This window comes from Entelurus aequoreus, linkage group LG22, assembly GCF_033978785.1.
Source record: "Entelurus aequoreus isolate RoL-2023_Sb linkage group LG22, RoL_Eaeq_v1.1, whole genome shotgun sequence".
Classification (NCBI taxonomy): Eukaryota; Metazoa; Chordata; class Actinopteri; order Syngnathiformes; family Syngnathidae; genus Entelurus; species Entelurus aequoreus.
The window spans coordinates 23,702,785-23,722,729 of NC_084752.1; the positions used below are offsets into that span (position 1 = coordinate 23,702,785).

At 35.6% G+C, this 19,945-nt stretch overlaps 1 protein-coding gene across 2 annotated transcripts in view; it reads left to right on the top strand.

Annotated features, from left to right (window-relative positions):
- Positions 1-19,859, top strand: part of si:dkey-246e1.3 (uncharacterized) — a 90,998-nt gene extending 71,139 nt beyond the window's left edge. Inside the window, exons 1-3 of one of the 2 annotated variants that reach the window (XM_062032381.1) lie at positions 12,621-12,752; positions 15,936-16,032; positions 18,565-19,859. In XM_062032381.1, coding sequence (XP_061888365.1) covers positions 12,644-12,752; positions 15,936-16,032; positions 18,565-18,880 — 522 coding nt within the window. In that variant the 5' untranslated portion in view covers positions 12,621-12,643 and the 3' untranslated portion in view covers positions 18,881-19,859. Of the gene's footprint in view, positions 1-12,620; positions 12,753-15,935; positions 16,033-18,564 lie in introns of those variants that run through there. The other variant, XM_062032382.1, reaches the window with a different exon arrangement.
- Positions 19,860-19,945: the final 86 nt, after the last annotated feature.

Sequence of the window (19,945 nt, forward strand, 5' to 3'; positions counted from 1 at the left end):
GAACCTCAAATAGATTATACTCATTACTTAAGATAAGGTTAAGGTTAGCATTAGAGATTCGGGCAACTCCTCTGCCCCTTTAAGGGGACAACATATATAATTATATTTAACATATAGACTTAACGTTTATATGTAACATGCCGATTTAACATTTATGCTTACATTTAGATTTAATATTTTTATTAAACATTTAGGGTTAACATATACACTAGATTCAACATGTATATTCACTATTTAATTTCTACTTCATATGTGAATAAAAGTAGCTTAACTGGAGAAAATTTAGCTAAATCTTCAAAATAAATCAGTTTGAACAGTGTTACTTTTTAACAAAGAGATTCGGGCAACTCCTCTGCCCCTTTAAGGGGACAACATTTAGAATTATATTTAACATATAGATTTAACGTTTATATGTAACATGCCGATTTAACATCTATGCTTACATTTAGATTTAATATTTTTATTAAACATTTAGGGTTAACATATACACTAGATTCAACATGTATATTCACTATTTAATTTCTACTTCATATGTGAATAAAAGTAGCTTAACTGGAGAAAATTGAGCTAAATCTTCCAAATAAATCAGTTTGAACAGTGTTACTTTTTAACATTTGTTACCCCAAACATGTATTATGGGTATGAGAAGGTTGTCCACCAAGGCAGATGACAAAAATATCACCAAATTTCTTTATGTACGGTAAATATTTTCACCCCGTGTCTCCTTCAATAATAAATGCACAACGTCTGTTTGAGCTCTATATATATATATATATATATATATATATATATATATATATATATATATATATATATATATATATATATATATATATATATATATATATATATATATATATGTCTTAATTAGATTATCCAAAAAATAGTGCTCGATACCGTGGTAGAGCGTAATATGTATGTGTGGGAAAAAAATCACAAGACTATTTCATCTCTACAGGCCTGTTTCATGAGGGGTTTCCTCAATCCTCACGAGATTCTCCTGAGGATTGAGGAAACCCCTCATGAAACAGGCCTGTAGAGACGAAATATTTTTTCCCCACACATACATATATATATATATATATTTTTTTTTTTTTTTTTTCACCATAATGTTGGTCAAATTCCGAACTATAAGACCCCCAAATTGTTCCACTTTACTGTAAAAAGATTACAAGTCTCACATTAACATTAAATGTATGTGATCTGCATGATTATTGTTGGTCTTATGTTCGCATTTTAAAGACTTTCTCCAGCAACAATGTTTTTATCACTGCAACAAATCACATTTCTGCTACCAAGTCACTGAGTGTAAAGTAAACCTTCGGAGGACTGCATAATAAATAGAGACAGGATCCTCCCGTTGAACCACATCAGAACAAAGTTGATTCCCAGCCTCTCGCTGTATAAACAGAGAGGGGAGAAGCAGGGCGATGAAGGACGGTCAGGAATTCACCGGAGGACCAAAGACGACTGATGAACTTGACTGTTTGCTCATAAAGTACATACGGTATGAACTTAATGAAAATTAGAGAGAAAAAAACGTTCAATAAATAAATTACCGGTAGGTTTTAAAATTACACATATATGACAAATGGTAAAAATGATTCTGTCCTGCTGAAATCAACCCATCGATTGATACATTAATTTGGTAAAGGTAAATAAAGATTACATATTAATATGTTCTTAACTCTAAGAATAAATATACAAAATTAAGGTAAAAAAATGCCAAGAAGTTTGAAAACATGCTGTTTTATTATATTATTTCATTCATTATTATTAATTATTAGTTTAATTTATTTTAATATATTTTAGTCCAATTTGGAATTGTGGGGCCTCTGTGGACAGCTTTAGTATAGTAATTCAGTGGTACTCAAACTTTTTTCACCAAGTACCACCATAATGACCAATGTTAAAATGCAGTAGCGTAGTAAGTCTAAGTATTCATTAAAAACAAGGCAGAAGTTTTCAGCCTGATCAGTGATCTTGTGGTTAGAGTGTCCGCCCTGAGACTGGAAGGTTGTGAGTTCAAAGACTATAAAAAATGGGACCCATTACCTCCCTGCTTGGCACTCCGCATCAAGGGTTGGAATTGGGGTTAAATCACAAAAATTATTCCTTAGCGTGGCCACTGCTGCTTCTCACTGCTCCCCTCACCTCCCATTGGGTGGAACAAGGGGATGGGTCAAATGCAGAGGGTAGTTTCACCACACCTAGTGTGTGTGTGTGCGACTATCAGTGGTACTTTAACTTTAATAAGTATATTTTTGGCCACTGTATCGTTACACAAAGTTTGAACAGTAACACTGTTTGAATATTTAAAAATGGGACACTAATCACTTAATTAAGTGATTATTTGGCATACCACTACACGGAACCCGTATAACACTAGAGGTACCTGTACCACAGTTCGAAAATCACTGTTGTAGTTGATAAAAAAAAATGTCAGGAAAATAATATATATACTTTTATAATGCTATTTAATAATGTTGCCAAATACGTTTTAGGGATTTTGAGTCATTATGTGCTTTTTATTGTGTTAAATATATACTTTTATAGTATTATTTATCAATGCTGCCAGAGACTTTTCAGTGGTTTTGATTCATTATGTGCTGTTAATTGCATTAACATTTTAATCAGAATAATAACAACGATGGATTAATCTTCATTAAAACAGTGATTTTGACAGCCGTTATATATACAGTATAAAATGTGTGCACGAAGTCTAATAAATACATACTGTATATAGTATCTGTGTTTTACAGGAACATAATACATCATCTAGTTCTTATTTACACTGATGCTGAAAAACTAAATAATACGTTAAAACAGTGATAATAATCACTATCACAATAGTGACTATTAATATTAAAAATGAGTGATAATGGGTCATCAAACTTACATTATCACTGATGCAGATTTCCGTTCCTGTGTTTTGTAAGGATTACAAATGAGGTGTGTCTAATGGCATTGTCTTGGCCGGAATAATGGACTATTGTTAAAATATTTATCTAAGAAGGACAATCATGTTCCATGTAATGATCCTGTCTGGTTGGAGATCATCCAACTATTTTGATTGGAAACTAGCCAATACATTCGACAAAAATGTATGCTTCAATCGAGTCACTTGGAAAATGTAGATTCGGTTTTAGTTGACGTCAGAAAGCAAGATTCAGGCGTTTGAAAGACATTTCTCTAACAAAACCCGGTGCATCGTATAAAAATACAACAGCGCTTTCAATAAAATGTGAATAACAAAACATGAAACACCTTTAACTGATTAAATGTTATCATTTCCTCCAAGTGTGTTAATACTTGAGTTATCAGTGAAAAAAATCACAGGCTTTTATTGTATTATTTTATAGTTGGTCCACTTGAAATAAAAAAACAAACTAACGCCTAAACAGGATTGGATGGATGGGAACATTCACCAATAATGACAGACATTAACGAGATCAAACATTTTTTTTTTTTTTTTAAACATAGACGTCATGTCCTGTGTGACACATGTTGTCTTTGATTGTTCACTTTGCTTCTGTCTTTGTTTATTCCAGTATGCAAACCTGGAGAACAAGTGACTCATAAACCTCCAAGGCCCAAAGTCAAACAATGAGGTGCAGTCATAAAAGCAAAGTGTGACATCTAGTGGTTGTTTTGTGAAACACATCTGACACCATCTCAGCGCGTTTATGTTGATTTACCATAAACCAAGCATCTTCTTTATGTTAATGTTGTTAAAATGTCAATCAACAGCATATACATCAATTAATTCATCCTAAAAAAAATGCTAAATAATACTTTTAATCATACAGAAGTATAAACACATCATTCATTATTTATTCTGATTTCCTTGTTTTCCTTTAACATGGCATAGGCTATACTTTCAGCTTTTTTCTTACTAGTATTTCTTATTGGCATACTTTTTCCGTGTGTCAAAGCAATGATTTAGTAAACGCAATTATCAATAATACAAACCCCAAAACCAGTGAAGTTGGCACGTTGTGTAAATGGTAAATAAAAACAGAATACAATGATTTGAAAATCCTTTTCAACTTATATTCAATTGAATAAACTGCAAAGACAAGATATTTAACGTTCGAACTGGTGAACTTTGTTATTTTTTGCAAATATTAGCTCATTTGGAATTTGATGACAGCAACATGTTTCAAAAAAGCTGGCACAAGTGGCAAAAAAGACTGAGAAAGTTGAGGAATGCTCATCAAACAGTTATTTGGAACATTCCACAGGTGAACAGGCTAATTGGGAACAGGTGGGTGCCATGATTGAGTATAAAAGCAGCTTCCATGAAATGCTCAGTCATTCACAAACAAGGATGGGGCGAGGGTCACCACTTTGAGCAAATTTTCCAACAGTTTAAGAACAACATTTTTCAACGAGCTATTGCAAGGAATTTGGGGATTTCACCCTTTAAAGCTCTGTAATGTCATCAAAAGGTTCAGAGAATCTAGAAAAATCACTGCACGTAACATTGAATGCCCGTGACTTTGGATCCCTCAGGCGGTACTGCATCAAAAACCGACATCAGTGTGTAAAGGATATCACCACATGGGCTCAGGAACACTTCAGAAACCCACTGTCAGTAACTACAGTTTGTCGCTACATCTACAAGTGCAAGTTAAAACTGTACTATGCAAAGCGAAAGCCATTTATCAACAACACCCAGAAACGCCGCCGGCTTCGCTGGGCCCGAGCTCATCTAAGATGGACTGATGCAAAGTGTAAAAGTGTTCTGTGGTCTGACGAGTCCACATTTCAAATTGTTTTTAGAAACTGTGGACGCCGTGTCCTCCGAACCAAAGAGGAAAATAACCATCTGAATTGTTATAGGCTCAAAGTGTAAAAGCCAGCATCTCTGATGGTATGGAGGTGTATTAGCGCCCAAGACATGGGTAACTTACACATCTGTGAAGGTGCCATTAATGCTGAAAGGTACATACAGCTTTGGAGCAATATTTGTTGCCATCCAAGCAACGTTACTATGGACGCCCCTGCTTATTTCAGCAAGACAATGCCAAGCCACGTGTTACAACAGTGTGGCTTCATAGTAAAAGAGTGCGGGTACTAGACTGGCCTGCCTGTAGTCCAGACCCGTCTCCCATTGTGTGGCGCATTATGAAGTGTAAAATACCACAACGGAGACTCCGGACTGTTGAACAACTTAAGCTGTACATCAAGCAAGAATGGGGAAGAATTCCACCTGAAAAGCTTCAAAAATTGTTCTCCTCAGTTCCCAAACGTTTACTGAGTGTTGTTAAAAGGAAAGGCCATGTAACACAGTGGTGAACATGCCCCTGTGCCAACTTTTTTGCAATGCGTTGCTGCCATTAAATTCTAAGTTAATGATTGTTTGCAAAAAAAAAATAGTTTCTTATTTGGAACATTAAATATCTTGTCTTTGCAGTCTATTCAATTGAATATAAGTTGAAAAGAATTAGCAAATCATTGTATTCTGTTTTTATTTACGAATTACACAACGTGCCAACTTCACTGGTTTTGGGTTTTGTACTTGTTTAAGTAAAACAAATAACACTTCTAAATTCCATGCTTTTGTATTTTGTTGGATTAAATGTATGTTTCATATGTATGTAACTTAAATTTACCTTCTTTTGCCCCTCCTCAAAGGCAGGTTGGGCAGTTGCTGGGTGTCCCTTGTCCATCGTTAGGGTCCCTTCAGGGATAGGGCTGGTGGTTCGAACAGGGTCTAGCTATGGCCGCAGAACGTCTCCAAGTGGCGCCCGCTGTAAGTGGCGCCCGCTGTAAGTGGCACCCAAAAGGGTGAGGAAAATCGTGTTTTAAAGACAGAGGCGCTGACAATGCAAGAGTGGAGAGTTTGTAATATGATCCAAGATGGCTAATGCAACGCGCCATTGGTTGTTGTTATTTCGGTTGTTGACTGTTTTGCTTTTTCCATTGATTATATACAACCTTAACCCGAACCTTCACCAAAACGTAACCCTAACCGTAATTTATTTTGAGCAGTAAGGGACAAGCAGTAGAAAATGGATGGATGGATGGAGTATTGATTTTACTTCATTTTTTTTCTGATTTCCGGTTGTCGTCACCCTCGTGGGCACGTCTTCAAGTGAATGTGACTTAGTAGTTCCGCGGCCGCAGCTAGATATACTTGGGTGGTTCCGGTGGCGGTCCTGTTTCGGAAGTTTTGGGTGTGGCGGCCCGGGGCGGGCTTTCCCGGGGTGAGGTTGCCGTCGTTCTGCCCACGTTGGCTGTGGTCTCTCGCTGGCTTGGAGGCTGGTTGTCTCCTGCTTCTCCCGTGCCTTGTCTGCGCTAAACATTAAATACATCCATTTCGAAAAGTCACATGCAAATAAGGCAACTAGAAAAATATCCCACACTTTTCTTTTGTAAGGCAGATCTGTACAGCAGATGTGGGCATCTACATCAACAATATGATTTGCCTGAGTGGCTGCACAGGACCTATTACAAAATATATATACAGTATATAAAATAAACATATAGTCAAGGTTTCTGTGGTTTATCCGTTATACAGTGGTCAATACCGGGGTAGAGCGGAATATACGTTAGGTCAGGAAAAAACACAGAGGCTATTTTATCCCTACAAGCCTGTTTCGCAGCTCTTCAGGGGATTTTATTGAAGTGTCTGTTTGTTATATATATATATATATATATATATGTATATATAGGGTACATTACATGGCCACACCCCCATGTAATGTACCCTATATATATGTAGCAACCACAGGCACTTCAATGAAATCCCCTGAAGAGCAGAGAAAATTGTGAAACAGGCTTGTAGGGATGAAATAGGTCGGGGGGAAAAACAGAGGCTGACGCATATCAAATTAACAAATAGATTAACCTTTTATTTGTTGTTTTAATTGGAAATATTACAGAACAAGAGACAAGAAATGATAGATTATAGAATAATTGGTGATATTGTACACAAGGTATCTGTCATGGCATGGATTATTACGCAGCTTTCTGCGGGGATGGTTTTCCCGGAATGCAATCGGACCAGACCAGTCATGGCTTGAAGGTATATACATGACTTAATTTTACTCAAAAAGGAACAAACAAAAGGCGCGCACAAGGCGCAGACAAAAAACTTAGGACATGAAACATGAACTAACACTTAGACTATGGACATGAAACAAAAAAAAAACACTTACTGTAGAGTAGAATAGAATAGAATAGAACAGGGGTGGGCAATTAATTTTCACCGGGGGCCGCATAAGCAACCCGAGCACTGCTGGAGGGCCACACGACAATATTTCAATTAAATTTTGCTCAATATTATTTTTGATATACCGTAAGATAAATAATAATGATGATAATAATAATAATAATTAATAATAATAATTTAATTTAACCTAACTTAACTTTATACAAAAGCAGATTGCTTTTGATGGTCACTTTATCCTGCATTATCCAACATTTTTCCCCATCAGATTTGGACAACCATCTGTTGTTAAAAATAGTTTTTAATCATATTTATTGTATATTGTTTTTTATATTGGTTTTATATGTAATTGTTTTTTCTTTTTATTCAGTCATTGGTGGAGCTAAGGATAATATTTGAATATTGTTTGTAATATTGTTGTGCAGCACTTTGGAAACATTTTGTTGTTTAAATGTGCTATATAAATAAAGTGGATTGGATTGTCACACCTGCCAGCGTGTCCCAACACGCATTTACCTCTGTGAACAAGTCATTACCTGTGGTTGTCTCTTTAATTGACTGCATCAGAGCTCTCATCCAAAGTTAGCGAAAAACAGTCCATGTCTCCGGGCATTATCAGCGCAACAAAGTCCAATAAGCACTCCTTAATAAACTCTCCGTCAGAAAACGCCTTACTTTTTCTGGCGCTTTTGTGAGAAATGACGAAACTTGTCCTGACGGCTGCATCTCTGGGGGTGTGAAATATGGCACAAAGTCCTTGCTGGGTTTGCAGTTTTGCCATCAACGCATCAGCCTCCCTTGCGCGCGCTTCATCAGACACATTCCGGTATTTTCCCTCGTGTTTCTTCGTGTAGTGGCGATTAAAATGATACTTAAACACAGCAACCTGTGTACCACACATTAAGCACACGGCTTTACCATTAATTTATGTAAAGAAATACTTGGCAGTCCATCTCTTGTTGGAAACACGCCATTCCTCATCAACTTTTCTTTTTTTAGCGTCTCATCACTTGTCTCTATGCACCTTCAATCACAGGTTCCCTCCGGACATACGGCATAAATAACACATTTCAAAATAAAAGCAGCACAGTTGTATTGCGCGCACGACATAGATGTTTTTTAAACTTTATTTTGTAATTTGTAATTGCGCCGTTCAATTCACTCACAATCGCACACGCGAATACGTCCACACGGAAGTAATACAAATAACGCTTTTCAAAACAAAAGCAGCACCGTTGTTTTGCACACTCGACATAGATACTTTTTTAAATTTATTTTGTAATTTATGATTGGCCTCACGCGGGCCGGACAGGGATGCGCAAAGGGCCGGATGCGGCCCGCGGGCCGTACAATGCCCAGGTCTGGAATAGAAAGTACTTTATTGATCCCTGGGGGAAATTCAGCACCACAGTTCGCTCACTATAGACAGTAATAATAATAAATAATATAATATATGTAATATATTATATATATAATATATAAATAATATAAATATATTCTACATATACTGAGACGTGAAACGATTAGCATAATTTATGGTATCAAGGGTAACTATGGCAAGAAGTGAGCACAAACAGAGTAACAGAGGTAATGTCGCCAGGCTGACTACCTGGCAACTATCGGCTTGAATAGTCTCTTCGTGATTAAAAACAGGTATGTGAGTCCAACACGTGAAACAGGTGAAACTAATGGTCGTCATGGTGATAAAGCAAGGGAGTGAAAACAGGAACTAAAAAGAGTCCAAAAACCAAACAGACCATAGCCAAACAAAACATGATCAAAAGACCAAAATGTAACTTGTTCAAGGTTTTGTCATATTACTGATAAATGTAATGTGTTTTTTTAAAACTAATTTGGAACATCTTTGTAATGACCTATGCAGGTTTTGTTCAATCCTACCACTGTTGTGCATCTGTATTACCTAAAATAAGCAATGCATTCCTCCAATGAAAATGGGGAATAAATAAAACGCATTATGAATTTTCATGGTGGTCAAGTGCAAAGTGCTTTGGTTGTGTTTTCCTAATGTGAACTTGTGTCGCAGGATGAAGAAGAAAGTAGAAGATGGATGAAGTCCATCTTGTCAAACCGGCTAACAGACCCTCTTTTATTAGACGCTCTACTAATTGCATGATAAAAACTATTATGCAGCGGAGGAAATGAAGCATAAGGAAAAGGAAGAATGCCGTCTTTGTTGTTCATTGGACACGTTTGGCTCTTGTCGGTTCCTCCTCTAAATCGAGTGCTTTCATTTGCACGTTTTTCTCCCCTTCTCGTATTTTTTTTCGACATGTGAGAGTATGCGTATGATGAAGAACAGAAAAAAATGGAACGGACAGTATCACCAGGCTTGTGCAAAATACCTACTTGCTGTCCATACACTTGGGTAAAACGGAATCTATCCTATTTGGGTCCCACATCAACCTTAATTAAGAAAGTCAATGACTTCACCATAAAAGTGGGTGACATTGTTATCACCAGGAAAGATGAGGTCACCTACCTAGGTTCCATTCTAGAGGCTAATCTTTCCTGTGATAAAATGGCAACCAAGGTAATCAAAAAGGTCAACCAACGAACAAGATTTCTCTACAGAATCTCCTCTCTGGTCAACAAAAGCACCATGAAGATTCTAGCGGGAACTCTCATTCAACCCATTTTTGATTACGCATGCACCTCCTGGTACCCCAGCACCTCCAAAACCCTCAAATCTAAACCCCAAACATCCCAGAACAAATTAGTCAGATTACTTCCAGACCTCCACCCCAGATCACACCTCACTCCTACCCACTTCTCCAAAGTGGGCTGGCTCAAGGTGGAGAACAGAGTAAAACAACTTGCACTGAGCCTAGTCTATAAAATCCACTACACCTTCCTGATACCGAAGTACATGTCAAAATACTTCCTTAACGTAAATGACCGCCATAACCACAACACCTGGGGGAGCTCCACTAACCACGTTAAACACAGATTCCGATCTAACAAAGGTCTTAACTCATTCTCTTTCTATGCCACATCAATGTGGAATGCACTCCCAACAGGTGTAAAAGAAAGGGCATCTCTATCCTCCTTCAAAACCGCACTAAAAGAACACCTCCAGGCAACTGCAACCCTAAACTAACACCCTCCCCCTTCCACATCCCACCTCCCCGGACTGTAAATAATCAAATGTAGATACTTATTCTTATGCTTTCTGATCTCTCTCTCTATGTCCACTACTTGCTGTACATATCCTACCAAGTCAGACCTACACTGTTTCGATGTACATTTCTCTGATGATGCAATTGTTGATGACCGAAGTGTTAATATCAACCAAAACTAACCCCCCCTCCCCCTCATCCCACACCCCGGATTGTACATAATGTAAATAATTCAATGTATATACTCTGATGATTATCTTGTGTGATGACTTTATTATGAAGATAGTATATATATATATTTATATATGTATATATATAGTATATATCTGTATCATGAAGTGGACCCCGACTTAGTGGTCAATTGTACGGAATATGTACTGTACTGTGCAATCTACTAATAAAAGCTTCAATCAATCAATTCAATCAATCAAATGAAAAAGTCTCCCTAATTTAAATACAATTCCATGAATTTGAAATAAAATAGAATAGTATTCCAATTTACAATTGGAAGAAATAGATGTACATTTCTATAAAATTCTAATTGATCATTTTGGTGTATTTCAGAATTAGGCTTCTACACAATTGTATTCTATTGTATTATTGTTTATTACTATAAAACTCATGGAAAAAAAATGTATTACAGCAAATATTTTTAAATAAAAGCATCACCTTTCTGTAAATCAGATATTTATATTGTGTCACTACATTAACTTGGCACTATCTTACTTGCATGCCAAGTGTTAGCATGCTAAGTGTTAGCATGCTAATATTTTAGCCTACTTTTAGGTAAAAAGCTAAAAGTCATGGATATTGTTACTTGGCGGTATCTTCCTAGCATGCTAAGTGTTAGCATGATTAATTATTTTAGCTTTTTTTGTAGTTATACAACAAAGTCATTTATTTTGTTACCTGGCACTATTTTGCTTAGCATGCTAGCATTTTAATTTTTTTTTTAGGAATAAAATTAAAAGTCATGGATTTTGTTACTTAGCACTATTTTGCTTTAGCATGTTAGCATTTTTACAATTTTTTAAGTATAAAACTAAAAGTTATCGATTTTGTTACTTAGCAATTAACCCTTTCTTAGGTATAAAACCAAAAGTCATGGATTTTGTTACTTAGCACTATTTTTGCTTCAGCATGCTAGCATTTTCACCTTTTTTTAGGTATAAAACTAAAAGTCATGGATTTTGTTACTTAGAACTATTTTTGCTTTAGTATGCTAGCATTTTAACCTTTTTTTAGGTGTAAAACTAAAAGTCATATATTTTGTTACTTAGCACTATTTTGATTAGCATGCTAGCATTTTTATTATATTTTTAGATATAAAACTAAAAGTCATGGATTTTGTTACTTAGCACTATTTTGCATAGCATGCTAGCATTTTAATAATTTTTTTAGGATTAAAACTAAAAGTCATGGATTTTGTTACTCAGCACTATTTAGCTTTAGCATGCTAGCATTTTAACCTTTCTTTAGGTATAAAACTAAAAGTCATGGATTTTGTTACTTAGCACTATTTTGCTTTAGCACGCTAGCATTTTCACCTTTTTTTAGGTATAAAACTAAAAGTCATGGATTTTGTTACTTAGCACTATTTTCCTTAGCATGCTAGCATTTTAATATTGTTTTAGGTATACAACTAAAAGTCATGGATTTTCTCTTACTTAGCACTATTTTGCTTAGCATGCTAGCATTTTACTGATTTTTTTAGGCATACAACTAAAAGTCAATTAGTATGTTCGCATTGTAACATACTTCGCAGGTGTAAAACTAAAAAAAATACCCAAAAAATAAAAAAATACTTTCAAATTGAGGGAATCTGTGTTAAATTTTTGTGTTTATAAAGTATTTTTAGTACTTAGGTCAAAACCTTTCTTAAATGTGACAGCTATAAAGCATTTTTCTAAATGGCAGTGCAGTGAATTCCTCTCTCTGTAATTCCAATTCCAATTATAAATATTTCAATGACTTAAATTTAAATACCAAATGTGGAATTCAGCACAAGCCTATAGTAATGATCACATATATATATGTATGTATGTATGTATGTATGTATGTATGTATGTATACAACATGCCTACATGTTGAGGACTCCTCTGCCCAACCATCACAAATACTTTCCCCAACTTGAGCAGAATAATGAGCGGTAAACACGATGAGGGCCGAGGGAGAGACGAGAGTTGAAATGAGGGGTGACAAAAGAGGGCTCGTCTCCATGACAACTGAGCCAAGCAGTTTGAGTCACATGGCCCCAGCTTGTATTGAATGTGATGCCAGAAGCTCGAAGCGAAGGTTCGCTCCATGCTTTGGATGCAGAGGCAGCAACATGAGTGGACTACAGGAAGAAGAAGGAGTGATGACACTTAGTACGGGTAGTCTCCATCTTAATGCAACTTTGGATCTGCAAGATGATGCTCTGGAAGCAGCAGTTTTTGGTCTGTTATCCTCTTTTATCTCATTTTATTCCAGCAGAATGATACTGCAAATAACTGGATGGATAGAGTGTACACTTTTATATTTACCATTATTACAATAGTACTTGATTACTAAAGTTAACTTAAAATGTTCTGTTTTATTGTTGCAATCATACTTTCTTGTATTGTGTATGCAAACTATGTGACTTTCTAGGGTTGTGATTATGCTAGCATGCTAGCATTTTAATTATTTTTATAAAACTAAAAGTCATGGATTTTATTACATAGCACTATTTTGCTTAGCATGCTAGCATTTTATAATTTCTTTAAGGTATAAAACTAAAAGTCATGGATTTTGTTACTTAGCACTATTTTGCTTAGCATGCTAGCATTTTATTATTTTTTTAAGGTATAAAACTGAAAAGTCGTGGACTTTATTTAGGACTATTTTGCTTAAGCATGCTAGCATTTTAACCTTTTTTTAGGTATAAAACTAAAAGTCACAGATTTCGTTACTTAGCACAATATCCTTTAGCATGCTAGCATTTTAACTTTTTTTTTAGCTATAAAACCAAAAGTCATGGATTTTGTTACTTAGCACTATTTTCCTTAGCATGCTAGCATTTTAATAATTTGTTAGGAATAAAACTAAAAGTCATGGATTTTGTTACTTAGCACTATTTTGCTTTAGCATGCTAGCATTGTATTATTTGTTTTAAGGTATAAAACTAAAAGTTGTGGACTTTATTTAGGACTATTTTGCTTAAGCATGCTAGCATTTTAACCTTTTTTTTAGGTATAAAACCAAAAGTCATGGATTTCATTACTTAGCACAATATCCTTTAGCATGCTAGCATTTTAACTTTTTTTTTTAGCTATAAAACCAAAAGTCATGGATTTTGTTACTTAGCACTATTTTGCTTAGCATGCTAGCATTTTAATATATTTTTTAGGAATACAACTAAAACGATTCGTTTCAGAACCAATTCTCAATTCCAAACGATTCTCATAATCAATACTTGTTTTTCCATAACATTGGGTGCCAGTTCTATGATTAACTACATTCCTCCATGAAATAGATAAACAGCACTGATAACATTTTACATTACCTGAAACAAATAATACAATGAATAAAATGCTATACAAAATACAAATAATGCAACATGAGAAGTATCCAACTTTTCTAAAATAAATATTTTACATCAAATATGGACATTTATATCAACAATATGATTTGTTTGGCTTGACAGGACAGAATTGAATGAAAAAACACATAAACAAAACAAAACAATTTAATTATTTTTTTAAGTATAAAACTAAGAGTCATGGATTGTGTTACTTAACACTATTTTGCGTAAGAATGCTAACATTTTAACCTTTTTTTTTAGGTATAAAACAAAGTCTTGGATTTTGTTACTTAGCACTATGTTGCTTAGCATGCTAGCATTTTAATTATTATTTTAGGTATTAAACTAAAAGTCATGGATTTTGTTACTTAGCACTATTTTGCGTTACAATGCTAACATTTTAACCTTTTTTTAGGTATAAAACTAAAAGTCATGGATTTTGTTACTTAGCACTATGTTGCTTAGCATGCTAGCATTTTAATTATTATTTTAGGTATAAAACTAAAAGTCATGGATTTTGTTACTTAGCACTATTTTGCGTTAGAATACTAACATTTTAACCTTTTTTTTAGGTATAAAACTAAAAATCATGGATTTTGTTACTTAGCACTATGTTGCTTAGCATGCTAGCATTTTAATTATTATTTTAGGTATAAAACTAAGTCATGGATTTTGTTACTTAGCACTCTTTTGCATTAGAATGCTAACATTTTAACCTTTTTTTAGGTATAAAACTAAAAGTCATGGATTTTGTTACTTAGCACTATTTTGCTTTAGCATGCTAGCATTTTGACCTTTTTTTTAGGTATAAAACTAAAAGTCATGGATTTTGTTACTTAGCACCATTTTGCTTTAGCATGCTAGCATTTTGACCTTTTTTTTAGGTATAAAACAAAAAGTCATGGATTTTGTTACGTAGCACTACTTTGCTTAGCATGCTAGCATTTAAATTTTTTTTAGGAATACAACTAAAAGGATTTGTTTTAGAATCGATTATCGATTCCAAACGATTCTAATAATCAATACTTTTTTTTGATAACATTGGGTGCCAGTTCTATGATTACCAACTACATTCCTCCATAAAATAAACAGCTCTGACAAACTTTTATATTACCTAAAACAAATAATACAATGAAATAAATGCTATACAAAATACAAATAATGCAACATGAGAAGTATCCAACTTTTCTAAAATCAATATTTTACATCAAATATGGACATTTATATCAACAATATGATTTGTTTGGCTTGACAGGACAGAATTGAAAGAAACACCACATAAACAAAACAATTTAATTATTTTTTTAGGTATAAAACTAAGAGTCATGGATTTTGTTACTTAGCACTATGTTGCTTAGCATGCTAGCATTTTAATTATTTTTTTAGGTATAAAACTAAAAGTCATGGATTTTGTTACTCAGCACTATTTTGCGTTAGAATGCTAACATTTTAACCTTTTTTTTAGGTATTAAACTAAAAGTCATGAATTTTGTTACTTAGCACTATTTTGCTTTAGCATGCTAGCATTTTAATTTTTTTTAGGAATACAACTAAAATGATTTGTTTCAGAATCGATTATCGATTCCAAACGATTGTAATAATCAATCCTTTTTTTTTTGGATAACATTGGGTGCCAGTTCTATGATTACCAACTACATTCCTCCATCAAATAGATAAACAGCTCTGATAAACTTTTATATTACCTAAAACAAATAATACAATGAATACAATGCTATAAAAATACAAATAATGCAACATGAGAAGTATCCAACTTTTCTCTTTTCTAAAATAAATATTTACATCAAATATGGACATTTATATCAAGGATATGATTTGTTTGGCTAGACAGGACACAATTGAAAGAAAAAACATTTAAAAAAATAATAATTTTTTATAGTTTTTTTTAAAATTGATTAAGAATCGTTACAACTAAGAATCGCGATTTATTTTAATTTTTTTTTTTTTTTCATAGAGAGGTGACCAAACAGTTGATTTTTGGATTATGCCCTCCACACCTAACCTTAGCTGTAAAACTTTGAGCAACTTCCTTTCATCGTGCTTGTTTTCTTCTCCGCAGAGTTCAAAGTTGTCAACATTGTCATCATTGCCTTGGCCTCATGCATTCTCATCATCAGCAGCATCTACTGCATCGCTGTCTGCTACTACCGCACCAGGTGATCGCTGACTCTACACCTACTTCCTGTACAGGGCCTTGAACAACTATGGACTTTGCCACATTTTGTCACGTCATAACTAGCCCTGTTAAATTATTTGAATATTTAATCACGATAAATTGCATTCTGTTCATAGTTGATGCAGTTAATTGCAATTAATCGCATATAGTTATTGTTCTGCCCTCACTATACGTATTGAGGTTATACCGCTTTGCAGACAGCTAACAAACAATCCAAGATGTTCTAATAAAGTTCCGAAGCAGATAAATCCATTTAGTCTCTTTATTATTGTTGATCTTGCTTTGTCTTGTACGCTACTTTAGTCTTGTACTTATCTTTACTTTTGTCTTCCACTTTACTTGTAAAACTGAAATACACACAATGACAAATGCATAAAGTTAAAGTACCAATGATTGTCACACACACACATGAGGTGTGGCGAAGGGGGTGAGGGGAGCAGTGAGTAGCAGCTGTGGCCGCGCCCGGGAATCATTTTTGGTGATTTAACCCCCAATTCCAATCCCTTGGTGCTGAGTGCCAAGCAGGAAGGTATTGATTGATTAAAATAAACTTTTATTAGTAGATTGCACAGTACAGTACATATTCCGTACAATTGACCACTAAATGGTAACACCGAATACGTTTTTCAACATGTTTAAGTCGGGGTCCACATGAATCAATTCATGGTGAATGGAGCTACGTGATTCAAACATACTGAGATGTAAAACACAGTATGTAAATATTAGCTTTACACAAATATACAATACTATCATCGAATAAATACTTCTGAGTAGAGATGTCTGATATCGGTCTGCCGATATTATCGGCCGATAAATGCTTTAAAATGTAGTATCGGAAATTATCGGTATCGCCGCTGTACGGAGTGGTACACGGACGTAGGGAGAAGTACAGAGCGCCAATAAACCTTAAAGGCACTGCCTCTGTGTACCGGCCCAATCACATAATATCTACAGCTTTTCACACACACAAGTGAATGCAAGACATACTTGGTCAACAGCCATACAGGTCACACTGAGGGTAACCGTATAAACAACTTTAACACTGTTACAAATATGCGCCACACTTTGAACCCACACCAAACAAGAATGACAAACACATTTCGGGAGAACATCCGCACCGTAACACAACATAAACACAACAGAACAAATACCCAGAACCCCTTGCAGCACTAACTCTTCCGGGACGCTACAATATACACCCCCCGCTACCCCCTACTCCCCACCCTGCCCGCCTCAACTTCCTCATGCTCTCTCAAGGAGAGCATGTCCCAAATTCCAAGCTGCTGTTTTGAGGCATGTTAAAAAAAATAATGCACTTTGTGACTTCAATAATAAATATGGCAGTGCCATGTTGGCATTTTTTTTCCATAACTTGAGTTGATTTATTTTGGAAAACCTATAAAAAAAAAAAAAAAAATTAAATTATAATTTAAATTTTTTTTTTTTATAACTTTAGAAAAAGTTTCTCGTGCGCACGAGAAACTTTCTTGTGATCACTAGATAGTTTCTCGTGCGCACGAGATACATGTCTAAAAAAATAAATAAAAATAACAAATTTATTAAAAAAATGTTTTCCCCCCCATGTCCCTTTATTGTATTTATATAGCAATTTTCTCTAGTGACTCAAAGCACTTTTACATAGTGAAACCCAATATATAAGTTACATTTAAACCAGTGTGGGTGGCACTGGGAGCAGGCGGGTAAAGTGTCTTGCCCAAGGACACAACGACAGTGACTAGGATGGCGGAAGCGGGAATTGAACCTGCAACCTCCCAAGTTGCTGGCACGGCCACTCTACCAACCGAGCTCTTTCTCTCTATTCTGACTAGTCTCCCAGTTCCTGCCGCTAAAAAAACACCCCCACAGCGTGATGCTACCACCACCCCTACTTCACTGTAGGGAGGGTATTTTTCCATTTTTTTTTAGTTTGAATAAATTTGCAAAATTAAAAAAAAAAACACTTTGTCATTATGTGAAGTGAATTATATTTATATAGCGCTTTTCTCTAGTGACTCAAAGCGCTTTTACATAGTGAAACCCAACATCTAAGTTACATTTAAACCAGTGTGGGTGGCACTGGGAGCAGGTGGGTAAAGTGTCTTGCCCAAGGACACAACGACAGTGACTAGGAAGGCGGAAGCAGGAATCGAACCTGGAACCCTCAAGTTGCTGGCACGGTCACTCTACCAACCAAACTATACCACCCATCTTTCTCTCTATTCTGACTAGTCTCCCAGTTCCTGCCGCTAAAAAAACACCCCCACAGCATGATGCTACCACCACCCCTACTTCACTGTAGGGAGGGTATTTTTCCATTTTTTTAGTTTGAATAAATTTGCAAAATTAAAAAAAAAATCATTATGTGGTACTGTTTGCAGAATTTTGAGGACAAACATGAATTTTCTTCCATATTGGAATAAGGCTGTGACATACCAACATGTGAATACTGTGAATACTCTCCAGATGCACACACATTTGTATAACAGTCTGTCTGTGGCCTCTTTCTCATCAGGCAGTCAAAGAGGGCCCATATTTATGAGAGCGCAGTGAGCCGAGGTGAGCCAGCGGACCCCGTAGCGGTCCGAGCGGTGCGGAGGTCAACCAGTTTCATCAACCCAATGGCCTTCTTCAGGAGGGCAGACGCAGCTAAAGACAACTCCAGAATCTACTACATCTACAGCAACCCACTTCCTGTGGGGGCCAAGGAGGACGAAGAAGACCAAACTAGGCGAGCCGGGCTTCCGCCGCCACCGTCCATCGAGGAGTACGCCCAGGACCCCCACAGCGGCATCATCCTGGACCCTCCCGTTTTTTACATGCAACTTTAGAAGGTGGTGTTGGAAGTGGAAGTAGTCTGCGATGGTGCTACATTCCACCGCAGACGTGAAAACGGTTTGTTTTTTTTGTGGCTCTGGAAGAACTTTGTGTGTGTCGTAATGATGTCATCACCGTCAGCACGGCACAGCTGGAAAGCTGACAGATTTAAAGTCTACAAACTTCGGAACACGTGTGGGTCTTGGGAAAGATGCATCATGGGAATTGTGGAATTCTGCAATTATGTGTTTGATTTTCCGTTGTGATTTAGTCTTTGACATCTACAAGTGCGATCATTACACGCTTGATAGTTTACGCACGGTACTTCTCATGTGTTTCATATTTAGTGTGTAATATTGTTATGGGAGTTGGAAGCAAAACTGTGCTGAATGACATCCATTTCCTATATCGCTTGTCCTTATTAGGGTGTTGTTGCAATATGATTTTGAACACAGGATAGCCAAAATCTATACCGGCCCTCAACATTAAGTATGTCTGCAGGAACATGCACAGACTTTTTGGGAAGCTCATTCTAGGCACTCAAGTCAAAAACATAGGGCAAAACTAACTACAGTATATATCAGGGGTCACCAACGCGGTGCCCGCGGGCACCAGGTAGCCCGTAAGGACCATATGAGTAGCCCGCTGGCCTGTTCTAAAAATAGCTCAAATAGCAGCACTTACCAGTGAGCTGCCTCTATTTTTTAAATTGTATTTATTTACTAGCAAGCTGGTCTCGCTTTGCCCGACATTTTTAATTCTAAGAGAGACAAAACTCAAATAGAATTTGAAAATCCAAGAAAATATTTTAAAGACTTGGTCTTCACTTGTTTAAATAAATTCATTATTTTTTTTTACTTTGCTTCTTATAACTTTCAGAAAGACAATTTTAGAGAAAAAATACAACCTTAAAAATGATTTTAGGATTTTTAAACACATATACCTTTTTACCTTTTAAATTCCTTCCTCTTCTTTCCTGACAATTTAAATCAATGTTCAAGTAAAACAATTTTTTTATTGTAAAGAATAATAAATACATTATAATTTAATTCTTCATTTTAGCTTCTGTTTTTTCGACG